The 13763-nt window shown below is 39.5% G+C and overlaps 1 protein-coding gene across 1 annotated transcript; it reads left to right on the plus strand.

Moving 5' to 3' along the window:
- The first annotated feature begins 25 nt into the window (after positions 1-25).
- On the plus strand, positions 26-13452 carry LOC123498015 (tetratricopeptide repeat protein 8-like). Its single transcript, XM_045245089.1, has 10 exons — positions 26-789; positions 2949-3133; positions 5984-6120; positions 6665-6822; positions 7900-8022; positions 8545-8696; positions 9192-9341; positions 10503-10674; positions 12303-12509; positions 13237-13452. The coding sequence occupies exons 1-10, from the start codon at positions 688-690 to the stop codon at positions 13351-13353; spliced, it is 1503 nt and encodes a 500-aa protein (XP_045101024.1). The 5' UTR covers positions 26-687; the 3' UTR covers positions 13354-13452.
- The last annotated feature ends 311 nt before the right edge of the window (positions 13453-13763 follow it).

Here is a 13763-nt window from a genome sequence, read left to right on the forward strand (position 1 = left end):
TATTGTGGTTCGAATTCTTATAGGTTGTCATGGCGACGGGTGACATCAACAAACATTCCGGAGCTTCAAAGTGGGAGAGGCTGGCGGGTGGCAGGCTGGCAGGCTGCAGAGTGAAGGAAATGTTTGCTGTGTTGTGCTGATTGTGGTGGACAGAAAATATTTTAGCATTCCAACAATCACGTGAAGGGGGAACAAGAAGAACACATGGTTGGAATGCTTTAGATTCATTATACCAAGAATTGAGGAGACAGATGAAGTATGACTTTGACAGATTCGATAAAGTGAGATAAAAATCAGACGTAACAAATATTGATAGACAAAAGAGATAAGCACCCGAATTGCATCAAGAAATTTCCCTTACAATTAATGACAAAATCAGGACCAACTGTACATATATATATATATATACCTTGTTTGGTCACACTGTTAAAATCTAGTTAAACAAAATAGTTGAAACCCTCTACGCCACGAAAATAATATACATTCGATAACTTGTGAGCTCGTTCGTAACCTGCCCTTCTTTAATAATGACATACAATGAACTGACGAGTGTGTGAAAGGGCTGACTTAAAGTTCCCGCTAGTTGAACGAAGCACGGTGTTGACTGGACGAGGCGCTTCATTAACTTCATAATCATAACTCATAAAGTCTCACGTGTAAAGGACGGCGAGGAACACAGACGGAGCGATGGACCCGTTGTTCCTGGCCCTCAGCTGCTTCAGGAGGAGGAAGTTTGATCGCTGTATAAAGATATGCACAGAGCTACTAAGCAAGAATCCATACGACCAGGTGAGAGCTACAAACTGCCTTTATTCCCATAGTTTTGGTGAGTTTGGCTGGCGATAGTGTTGTGGTGAGTTTCATCGTGGGGGTCGTAATGGCGGCTGTTGAGTGGTGACAGGTGTGGGAGATCAACTGAGGACCAACTACTGCTTACTTACAACTCTATCACATCATGGCTAGACAGTGGATATACAGTAGACTTAATTCTGTTTGATTTTTCTAAAGCGTTTGATGTTGTCAACCACACTATCCTCCTACAAATACTTTCCTGTCTAAGCATCTCTGGTGTCCTCCGACAGTGGATCAAAGACTTCCTCACTCAGCGAACAGTGTCTGTCTCTGTTACAGGCGTCCCAAGCAGTCACAAGTTAATCCCCAGTGGAGTACCCCAGGGTTCAGTTCTCGGTCTTTTACTTTTTTTTATCTATGTAAACCACTTACCGTCTTACATAAAGAGTGATTGCAAAATATTTGCTGACGATCTAAAGATTTATCTGCCCATTCGTAACTTACCGCACACCCACACAGTTGTTGACATATCTAACTGCCAACTGATATCAACTCTATATATAGAATATCAAACTCCTGGGGGCTTTCTTTAAATATAGATAAGTGTGTCACACTGAGATTCAACAGAGGCACTTTTCCAGAGCAAGACATAGGCCCATATAACACCTACTCACTCAATAGTACAGATATACAAAAGGTTAATGCCCACAAGGATCTTGGTGTACTGGTTGACACTTCTTTACGCTTCCACATGCACATAAAACCACAGTTAACAAGGCTGCAGGTCTGGCAGCAAATTTACTAAAAGCAACTATTTGTAGATCACAGAATTTCATGCTAAATCTGTTTATTACACATGTAAGACCACTACTAGAATACTGTTCATGCCTATGGAACACATGTTATCTTGGAGACCTAAAGATGCTAGAAAGTGTTCAGAGGTCGTGGACTCGACACATAGACAGAATGACTGGACTGTCCTACAAAGAGCGTTTGTTAGCTCTTGACCTCTACTCTGTATGTGGACGCCTTACTCGTGCTGACATAATAAAGTACTAGAAGATCTTCCACTCTGAGTATTCTATCTCTCCCGAGGATTTATTCATCACAACACCACATGCACATACTTGTGGACACTGTTTTAAAATAGCTCACAAGCACAGTTCAGTGGATCTTAGATCTCGATTTTTTTCATTCCAGTGTGTCCGTTTATGGAATTCTTTGCCTGCCCATGTTGTTGCTCTGAACTCGCTGCCATCCTTCAAATCAGTTGTTCACAGTCATTTTGGTGACATTCTGTACGACTTTGTGGAGTAATATGCATACACACATGTGCTGCTGTTTGCTGCACAATAATATATCCTGCATTTCTGAACTGTTTCAAATGGGTACACATTCCAGTCCACTCACAGTTTGTTACAATCATCCAGTAATCTACATCTAAAATTGACTGGCATACCCATTTTCCTAGCTACCTTTTTCCTACTCTTCATTGTATTTTTCTGGTTTGGGAGCTAAGGGTGGCTAACCAGGTGAGTAATCGCGTCTTTTACCCCACCGTATGTCATCTTGGTATTCATTTTCTATATTCTGGCCAAGGGTGGAATTGTACTCAGCCTTATTCATTTTCCGTACTGTCAAAGAGGTGATTGCTCATTGGCACAGAACATTGCTGGCACTCAATGCTCATCTGTGCTTGTGTAGGCGACGCGTATTGTGGTCTTGTGCGAGTCTCTCATCAATGTTGTCTTCATTGTCCACACTTGATGAAACTCTTTAGACTGTTGATGCTACTCTGACTAAAAACTCCTCAGCACCATACATTACTTATTGGAGGTGACAGTGTGGATAGTAGTGGTGCAAGGTAACAAGCTGAGGTGAACATTGCTGGCTGGTTGGATTTAGGGACACTGCAGTTTCCCACATAAAACAGTCCACTAAATACTGTATCAACAAATCTGAGCTTGCTGTTGCCTCAAGTGTTTCAATATGTTTCTCAGTTACTGTGCCAGAAATAGGCATCGTGTTTAGATCTCGAGTCGGACAATAAACCAATCTATTTAACAAAATAAGGCACTGATTATGTTCATCTGGGTGAGAAGAGAGTCATTACTGAAAACTGATTGTAACCCATTACTGCATTCGTGCTCCCTCAGGCAGTGTGGAGCCTCAAGACACGGGCACTGACAGAGCAGGTATGGGTGGATGAGTGTGACGGGGAGGAGGAGGGCCTGGCTGATGTACTGATGGATGACAACACTATAGCCTCAGTAGCCCGGCCTGGCACCTCCCTCCGCACTGCCCCACCCTCCTCAGCAGGCGGACCCTCACAGACCTTCAGGTGAACACACACACACACACACACACACACACACACACACACACACACACACACACACACACACACAGCTGGAAATACAGGAGGAGGATGGGATAAGATACAGAGATGACTACAAAAATGAGAGATTAAATTATGAAAAAGCAGATTTTTTAAGAATTAAGGAACTTTTTTGCTGACAGTGAATGGAGAAACATTATGTACAAAAGGACAATACAAGGAAAATATGAAATATTCATACAGAAGTATAATGAAGGAGTAAAGAAATACATAGCTTTTCATAGAGTTAAGAAAAAAATACACACTTAGTACAATGCTAGATGCACAGAAGTGAAAAAGGCAAAAGATAAAGCTTGGAAGAAGCTCATAAAGCAGAGAAGTGATAATAACAGATGGCAGTACAAGGATGCGAGAAGTTAGTATATTAGAGTAAGGAGAGAGGAGGAAAGAAACTTTGAGAAAGATGTGGGGAGTAAAGGCAAAGACGAACCCAAGCTTTTCTACAAATTCATAGTGGCAAAATGAAGAACTAGGAAACAATAGAAAAATTAATTAAAGGAGGGAAGAAATACCAAACAGAGAAGGAAATGTGTGAAATAATGAATGCAAGCTGCAAAACGGTGTTCACTGTAGAAGATTTTATAGATCCTAATAGGGCATTGCATTGCCAAGGATTACAAGAAATCACAGTGCACAAAGAAGATATTGGAAGATTATTGGATAAGTTGGAAATCAGAAAAGCAATGGAGCCAGATTGTGTATCCGGCTGGGTGCTAAAAGATTGTAAAGAGCAACTACTGGATTCAGTTTGGGAAATAATTACAAGTTCACCAAATGAAGGGAAAGTTCCACTAGAATGGAAAAAAGCCAATGTAATACCAATATTCAAAGGAGGAAAGACAACTGAGCCATTAAGTTACAGACCGATATCACTTACAAGCATTAAGGGAAAGTTGTGTGAAATAATTTATCAAAGAAAAATGGGTTAAACATCTGGAAGAACAAGTCATATCAGACAGACAATTTGGGTTCAGGACAGGATGGTCATGTGTGTCAAACTTATTAAGCTTCTACTCAAGAGTAATAGAAGGACTGGAAAACAGAGATGGATGGGTGGACACAATATATCTGGACATATAAAAGGCTTTTGATAAAGTTCCTCATGGAAGACTACTTTGGAAACTAGAGAACATAGGAGGACTGCAATGAACTTTGTTGGAATGGACAAGGGATTATTTGAAGGACAGGGAGATGAGAACTGTGACGAGAGATACTCATCTTGGGGTAAAGTAACTAGCGGAGTGCCACAAGGGTCAGTGTTAGCCCCCATTATGTTTCAGATTTATGTAAATGACATTCATAATGGGACAAACAGTTACATTAATTTATTTGCTGATGATGCAAAGATGCTAAGAGTTATCAAAACCCAGGAGGACTGTTTGCTATTGCAGGAATATATAAACAAAATCTATGAGTGGAGTAAGAAGTAGAAATTGGAGTTCAATGCCAAGAGATGTCACATAATGGAAGTAGGAAAGAGCAAAAGAAGACCGGTATGGAACTGTCTGATGGGAGAGGAACAAATAATGAAGACTAAAGGGGAAAAAGATCTAGGAGTGATTATACAGGAAAATATGAGCCATGAAAAAACACGTAAGCAAGATATTTGGATTATCGTATAAAATGTTGACTAATATAAGAGAGGCATTTCAATTCATGGCCAAAGATATGATGAAAAAATTCATCACAAGCATGATACGTCCAAGGCTGGAATATGCAGCTATGGTGGGGTCTCTGAGCTCTAAAAAATATATAAGAAGAGTAGAACGGATACAGAAGATTGCTACAAAGATGGTGTAGGAACTAAAGGACCTAACATATGAAGAATGGCTGAAGGAAATAGGACTACCAACCTTGCAAGATAGAAGAGAATGAGGAGACCTAATAACAATGTATACAAGATAGTTAATGACATTGTAAAAATAGACAAGGAAGACCTGGTGCTGGTGACAGAAGATAGAAGGACAAGAAGTCATATAAAGATCAGGATGAGGTAGTGTGTGAAGGATATTGGAAAATACAGTTTTCCACACAGAATAGTAAAGTTGTTACAGCACATAATGTGCATAACTTTAAAGAAAAATTGGATAAATGGAGACATGGAGACAGGACACTATGAGCCCTGCTCAAGCCCTGTACAATACAACTAGGTAAACACACACACACACACATTTAAACATGGCCATTTTTTTCTTTCTTATTTTCTGTCTTTCCATATTACCCATAAGATGTTTTTTTTTTTTTTTTTTTTATTTATTTATTTATTTATTTTATTTTATTTTATTTATTTATTTATTTTTTTTTTTTCTTCATGTATTTGCTAGAAGTTATAAGTACACACTTGCTGTTTTCTCTTTTTCTTAGTTCTATCGTGTGAAAATAGTGCTTGCTTTAGAAGCAAAATGACAAAATTATTTAAAACACAGATCACAATATTGTGTTTTTAAGATTAGCTATGTAGCAAACTTACCTTGAAATGCTGTAGAAAGTTTCAGGTAGTTCTTGATGTGGTTTTGTAATTTTCTCAATATTTGCAGCTCTCATGCTTAGGTCACAAGATTGGTTCCCAACATGGCACTTTTCTCCTGATTTACTTGAGCACACAGATAAATTTTTCAGTAATTCAGAGTATCAAGCATGTTGTGATTACACTCTAGTGTGAGATGTGGTAGCTTCTTTCTCAGAGAATGTAAAGCTATTATCACAGTAAGCAAACTCTGACTCTCAGCAATGTGTCTCTAATAAGGGGACTTGTAGCATTAATTCACTGTACCAGTAAACCATCTATTTCAGGCCGTCCACACAGTCCGGTCGCCCCCTGAGTGGTGTGGTGCGGCCAGGGTCCCAGGGAGGACGGCCAGGCACCATGGACCAGGCTTTGCGTACCCCTCGCACTGCCCAGACTGCTCGCCCAGTCTCGGCCACTTCAGGTTAGGGTTCACCACTTGTCTGTGTCATTCCTGAGTTCAATAACATTGTTCTTCATTCTCAGCAGTACCAGCAGCCTCTGAATCCATCTCTGCACAAAGAGGCATCCATCAGTTTTCTTACATCTGCTGTCTTGTCTGTTTGAGGTCAATGCAGCAAATATTTTTCGATCACTGACTCCATCTAGTTTGCTTCCATCAAAATATACATATCTCAAAGAAAGTTGTGTGACCATATCTTCATTTAGAATCATGAAGCAGCTTTATTTTAGGGGCTAGTTTTGTGTTCATGTTTTAGTGACAAGACAGTCAAGGCTGACCAGAATCCTACAGTCTTTATTGGTTTAGTAATTGGTAACATGTCAGGTTTGTATTGAATTTGAATGTCCTACCAAGATTCTATTCTCAGTGACAACCTCTCATGGTCAATATAGTATCTTACTTTCATATCAGATTCTAAATGTGTCAGGGGAGCATCAAAGTGGGGAATGGCATTGCGTGTATAGAGAAGTGATGTAAAATAAGTAATAGTGCATGCTTCTGTCAGGACGACACGTCAGGTTGGGCACGGCCTCCATGGTGCAGGTTGGGGAGGGACCTTTCATCAACTTGGCACGCCTCAATGTTGCCAAGTACGCAGCACAGCAGAACATTGCCAAGGCACTCTTTGAATACATCTACTTCCACGAGAATGACGTTAGACATGTAAGTGTGTTGATAGTGATATTCTCTCTCTCTCTCTCTCTCTCTCTCTCTCTCTCTCTCTCTCTCTCTCTCTCTCTCTCTCTCTCTCTCTCTCTCTCTCTCTCTCTCTCTCTCTCTCTCTCTCTCTCTCTCTCTGGTATTTTTACACACCTACATTCTCTGCATCCTTGAAGTATAAGACACTCGTGTCTAAAATTCATGAAAAAATGAGATGCATATCCCATAGACAGATCTCAGACACATTGTAGTAGTTGTTACTGCATCATAACTTTCAAAAGAAGGCTCTCTCTGCACCACACAAGTCCACTGAGAGGTCTAAGCAGGATTATATGTTGGACACCCTGCTTCTCCTCACATGCCTTTTTCCTATAAACAGTTTAACATGTAGTTATTATAGTTAGACTGGTGATTAAGGTTGATAACATTCATACTTAATACAAATGAAAAGAAAAGGATAAGTTAGCAATAGTGCCGTGTTATAACTTTTCACTAATTATTTTTGACATGCATAGAAACAAGAAATAATATTATGAGATCTCTAGTGATTGACTAAGAACCAAGTGGATTCTTGTATTATTTGCACCTAAAATTAATTGTGGCTTCACTGTTTACTTTCCCATTATCATATTAATATAATTTGCTCATCCATCTTGTACAAGTCTTTATCTTTGAATCATCACATCATCCTCTTTGTTCATTATCATTCACAAACTTCCTAATATCAACCAACTTCTCATGTACTGTTCATGGTCAGAAAAAATTCTCTCAGACAGAAAAGTAACTAATTCCTTGAACTTTATCCATCTCCTGACTTGCTATGATATACCTTTTCATACACAGGACCTTTTGCAACAGAAACTGTCTTGTTTAAAGAAAGTCACAATCATTAGGTGCTTTCCTTCCTTTTCTTTAGCATGTTGTTTTTTCTCTTCCACATAAGGTGAGTTGTGTTTCTTAGAATTTATTTGTACACCTTTGATAATTTTTGTACTGTGAGTCAAGACATGCTTCATATTGCATTGAATATACTTCTGTTTGTACTGATGTAAATTGTGCTGAAATACTTTGGTGTGACAGGCGCTGGACTTGGCAGCTCAGGCAACACAGGTGTTGGAGTTCAAGGACTGGTGGTGGAAGGTGCAGCTGGGCCGCTGCTACTACAGGCTGGGCTTGTTCCGGGATGCTGAGAAGCAGTTCAAGGTCGGGTTTCATGTTTTTGCTTTACAATAGAGCTAGCAAGCTCAAAGGTTTTGTTTATAAGTGATAATTTAAGATAAAAACACTTGTTTTTGTCTAGTGTAAGAAGAAGCATTACAACTCTTACAACTCGCTTAAGTTAAGAGATCAATGTGTTATTTTATGTAGTTTTTGTTATAGTGAAGAAGTGAGATGATGATATATAGATTTATGACAGGACTGCAGTTCAGTGATCAATGCAGTACATCAACTGATTCATGGCAGTGTTATCAGTGTGAGTAGTGTTCTCTCATAACAGTAGTTGTCACCCCTTTGTGTTGCTGTTGCCTTGCCCTAACTCCATTTTCTTGCACAGGCATGATAAAAGCTGTATACTTGCTTCATTTGGCAACAAGCCTGTAATTACAATAGATCATTTTAGTGGTCACATGTCAGATGATATGTTGATTGGTTAGCAGTTAGCACATCTCAGTCACTGCATTACAAGGTGACCTAATAGTGGTGTTGATGGCTGTTGTGTTGCAGTCAGCACTGAAGCAACAGGACAACATCAACACCTACCTGCTGCTAGGCCGAGTGTACATCCGCCTGGACCAGCCGGTGGGTGCCCTGGAGGTGTACCGAGAGGGACTGGATAAGTTTCCCGGTGAGGTGACGCTGCTCACGGCCATGGCAAGGTGACTCACTCCTCAGGGAAACTACTTGTGTGTGAAGAGTTGTTGTTGGTCCTGAACACTCACTTCATAGTGTTAATTCATTTAGTGTAGCTGAAGTGTATTGAAGGCTTTAGTTCACATGTGCTTCATTGGTCCTTTTTCTTGCTCAAAGGTAGGTTGCATATTATATTCATGTTTACTTATGTGTAAGTTAGGTTATACAATTTCTTTTAAATTTCATTTGTTTGATTACTTATTTATTTATTTATTTATTTATTTTATTTTATTTTTTGTATGTATGCTAAACAGGCATCTTGTATAGAAAGGCAATCCATGGCTATTAATAGTACAAGTTTATCACATAATGTTTACACTAAGCCTCCTTTATAAAGCAAAACTGGTCATAACATGCAAACACATCACACATCCACCTCCACAATGACTACTACTGCAAGGCATTTTGTGATTGTGCATTACATTGCTGGTAAAGTATCACCTGGCCTTGCCTCTCCCTAGGATACACGAGGGCCTGCACGACCTGCCCAAGGCCGTCAAGTATTACCGAGACGTCCTGAACTATGACGCCACACACGTGGAGGCCATCGCCTGCACCGCCACCACTCACTTCTACAGCGACCAGCCTGAGGTGGCACTCCGCTTCTACAGGTGACTCATCTATCCTATGTCTCTTGTGTCTGTCTTGCCATCGTTTGCTCTCCCATTCATGATGAAGGTGTTGCTCAAGGAAGTCTGCTCAGCACCACAGTGTTCCTGGGGTTTCCTTGCCAGCACCTTTAGTCCTGCCCTGAGATGACTTTGGTTTGTATGCTGCCATGCAGAGCTCCCATTTCAGACTCTCACTATGTCATTCCCCTGGTATTGTGGTCACTTCTCGGGCTGCTAATCCAAGTTTCCATCTTTTCCTAATGTAAGTGAATAATTAGCATACTGTGACTCATATTTACTGGGTAAGGTTTAGAAACTCTCTCTCTCTCTCTCTCTCTCTCTCTCTCTCTCTCTCTCTCTCTCTCTCTCTCTCTCTCTCTCTCTCTCTCTCTCTCTCTCTCTCTCTCTCTCTCTCTCTCTCTCTCTCTCTCTCTAAACACTTTAAACACTTTAAACACTTTATTATATCTACCTGTATACAGAGGATAACTAAATAATGACAGTAAAACAATAAAGATTATAGTAGTAATAATAATGGCAATGACAATGACAAAGATAATAGTAATAGTTCTAATAACATATACAATAATAATAATACTATTTATAATAAAATAATAATAATAAAAACAATAGTAATAAAATGTGACACTAGACATAGCAAAACAAGGATATCAGTATTAGGAGAATTTGTGATGGATTTACATATAGCAAAATTATGAATTGTTGTCAGTACATAGATAAGAACATTTGTTTCAGTTTATTTTTGAAAGTTGATACACTGTTACATTCTTTAACACATTGTGGTAGTGTATTCCAAATTGTAGGACCTTTGTACATCAATGATTGTCTAAAAGTGGTTAAATTGTGTCGAGGAACATTTAAAGTGTGGTTGTTTCGGGTAGAATAGCGATGCGATAGCGTTGCAGGCGTGTGGTTATTTTTTAAGTGTTTGAACATGTGAGTGGCAATAAAGAGTTTGGACCTAGGGCTTATCTGTTACAACTTTAGCAAATAAATGTCTTGAACAAGAATTTGATGTGCTTTTGTTTTCAGTGCTTTTATCATGGGAAGGAAATGGAATACAGCATTTCATGACAATTGTGTATATCATATTCATGCATTTATGTTGTAGTAGTCTGACATCATCTTATCTTCACACAGACGACTGCTTCAGATGGGCATCTATAACTGTGAGATATTCAACAACCTTGGTCTGTGCTGCTTCTATGCCCAGCAGTACGACATGACTCTCACCTGCTTTGAGCGAGCACTCAGCCTGGCCACAGACAAGAGCATTGCTGACGTGTGGTACAATCTGGGCCACGTTGCCTTGGTGGGTGTTTGCTTGCTTGCTTAGAGGGTGCTGTGTACTGGGTGTAGGTAGGTGCTCAAGGACTACATATACAGGCAACACCCACTTAACGAAGGGGTTACGTTCCTAAAAAACCCTTCGTTAAGCGAGACTTCGTTAAGCGAACCGATAATAACAAGTTTAACCCCTGACTTGAACTTCCATTGAGAGTAAGCAAAGAGAGAGTGGATCATACTACAGTGAAAGGTTTAATGAAAGTAAAAATTATGAAATTAAACATTTAGGCAGTTTGATTAAAGTCATTATAATGAACACTAATGTATGTATGTGTGTAACTTTATAATGTTGATGATCATAAATTTATGAAGAGAGGGAGAGTGAAACGGGAAAGACACTAACTGGCAACCCGTGGAATGTAAACAAAGGGCGCATCATTGTATCACATACAAAACTTATGTACCACATTTCCACAAGGCTTTCCATTTTATCCATTGTAGAGAGGTGGTTCTTTTAGCTTGCAAGGAAGATACAGTCTCACCAGCCTTCTTAATAGAGTCTGCTGACTTGAAAATAGTAGAGACAGTAGATGGAGTCAAGATGGTGGCGAGCAATGCTATTAGTTTTCTCGTATCTGTGAATGATATCCAGCTTCACTTCGAGAGTAAGAGACTTCCTGGTCTTCTTAGCAATGCTAGGCGACATTGCAGGGCATTTTGGTTGTAAATTTAGCGAGGGAAGACGAGCTGCAGCTGACGCTGTTATTGTTTTTGAATAGGGGCAGTGAGTGGTGCGCGTTTCGTCCACGAGAGGCGCTGGTGTATTCAAAAGCCTGTCGGCTTGTGTGATATGGCGGGGCTTTCACACTTGGAAAAAATTACCTGGATTAAAACTTTGTTGAAGCGAGTTTGGTGTTCGTTAAACGAGCAGATGGTAGTAAAATGAAACCTTCGATGTAGCAAAATTTCGTTAAGCGGAGGTTGCCTGTACTGGATAAAGGGATGAATTATGAGAAGGAAGAAAAGTAAGCAAGGGGGAGGACTAAGAAAAGAATACTAGGTTGATATTCTTTGCTACATGATTCCCTGTCATGCACCTCATATGTATATAGATAAAGTACAATGTATGATGTGTGGAAGATCTGCATTATTAGTATGTGAAGAAATGTTAAGCTGTGAAATATCCTTGTCTTACAGTGAGTCTGGGCAGGAAAGGATTGTGGTTAAAGTGTGGAATAACATTCATTTGTAGCTAAAAGGTTGAAGTGTTGATGATGTGTCTCGTGGCTGCTTAAGATTCAGGAAAGACATTCTAGACGTGTGGCTCTGTTCGGTGTGTGAGTGATGTGGTATAAGAGGTTATTTTCTATTTGTTCCTTTTGTTTTCTGATTGATATTTGTTATTCCAAATTGAATTTTTGACATTTACTCTACCCACTGATTGTGAAATATGAAATGAAGATAATGAATACAATACACAGTCAGTTGCTTAGCCACGAGATGCCAAATATTCATAATATTGCCAAGGTAAATTACCATAATTTCCTGTTGTAGCATTCATATTAGTACATCTGCACAAGCCATGAACTGTTACAACAGAATAGATAACAGAAACAATTGTGTGTAGTTGATAGAACTATTGCTTTGCCTCAGGGTATTGGGGACATCAATCTGGCGTACCAGTGCTTCCGGCTGGCCCTGGTGTCAGACAACGACCACGGAGAGTCCTACAACAACCTGGGCGTCCTGGAGTACCGGCGAGGCAACCTGGAGACGGCCCGGGCCTTCTTCATGACTGCTGCCAACCTGTCCCCACACATGTTCCAGCCACACTACAACCATGCCAAGCTGGCTCACAAGGTCAGTGCTACCCTCCCCAATATTACTGCCATCTCAAGAACACAGTAGTCACACTCACCTCATTTTTTTTCTCTGCCTTTTTAACATGTTAGTTCTTACCATCATCATCACCGTCAACATTTTAGGTAGGGATCTTCATAGGGCACGTCTTTGCTTTCACAGTCAAGAATGGTGTTTTGTGATGTATTAGCACACAAAATCAACAAATTTGACACTTGTCTCCATAGTTCAAGAGGCTTCACCTAACACACACTGATAATGAAAATATGACTTGGAAAAATTCTGTCATTTTCATCGTGGTGGATATAGGACAAAGACAATGGGAGAAGGGTGAAGATAATTTCCACATAGATATTTTTTGGCAGAAATGCCATAGAAATGTCTTAAAATTCATATGCATGTACATCGTACTTTACAGTACCATTTTTCTGTACTGATGTTTGTAAATGGTGACAGTTAATCAGACAGTTGCAATATGAAGATGCAAGCAACATGTGGATAGGCTGTTTATGAATTAGGACAGAATGCTGGAGGGATTACTGTACTGATGTCTTCATTTATGCCAAGCTGATTAATTCTCTTACTCAGCATTCATGGATTGCATAGAAGTAGTGGTGTGGTATACGAGTGTTTCACTTGTGTTTTATGTTTGTTTCTTTTCAGAAAACAGTATTTTATTTTTATGAAATTGAAGTTTATTTAAATTTCTGTGGTTTCTTAATTTCAGGTTGGAGACTTGCAGACAAGTTTCATCATTGTCCAGAAAGCTTTGGCACTTTTCCCAGAGCATGTTGACTCAAAAGAGCTCCTCAAAACTCTGGAGATGCACTTCCATACATTATAAAATATATTAAGGTGAGTTGTGTTCTGTGATCTCAAGTTAATGTAGTAAAGATGTATCTGTATGGTGTTAGTAAAGTATTTAGGTAACATTTGGTGCTTTTTAATAGTCCTTACTAACATGATGGTTGTACAGATTCTAATAAATCTGTTCACTGGGTTGCATGAAGGTAAGATTTGCTCTATTTTGATGGGAAGATAATGACATTGCTAGTTTTTGTGGTGGAAAGTGAAGGATATTTGTAGCACATTGTAGTGAAAGTCAAAACTGTGAAAATATCCTGGAATGTTGAATGGAGCCCTAGATTATATGAAAAAAGTGATTTACCTTGGATGAGGCAGACTAAGTAAACTGTCCCACAAGGCTGAGTACTGTGTAGGTTAAACTGACATAGTCTTCAGGTGTGGCTTTCT

Source organism: Portunus trituberculatus, chromosome 47 (assembly GCF_017591435.1).
Source record: "Portunus trituberculatus isolate SZX2019 chromosome 47, ASM1759143v1, whole genome shotgun sequence".
In the NCBI taxonomy this organism is placed as follows: domain Eukaryota; kingdom Metazoa; phylum Arthropoda; class Malacostraca; order Decapoda; family Portunidae; genus Portunus; species Portunus trituberculatus.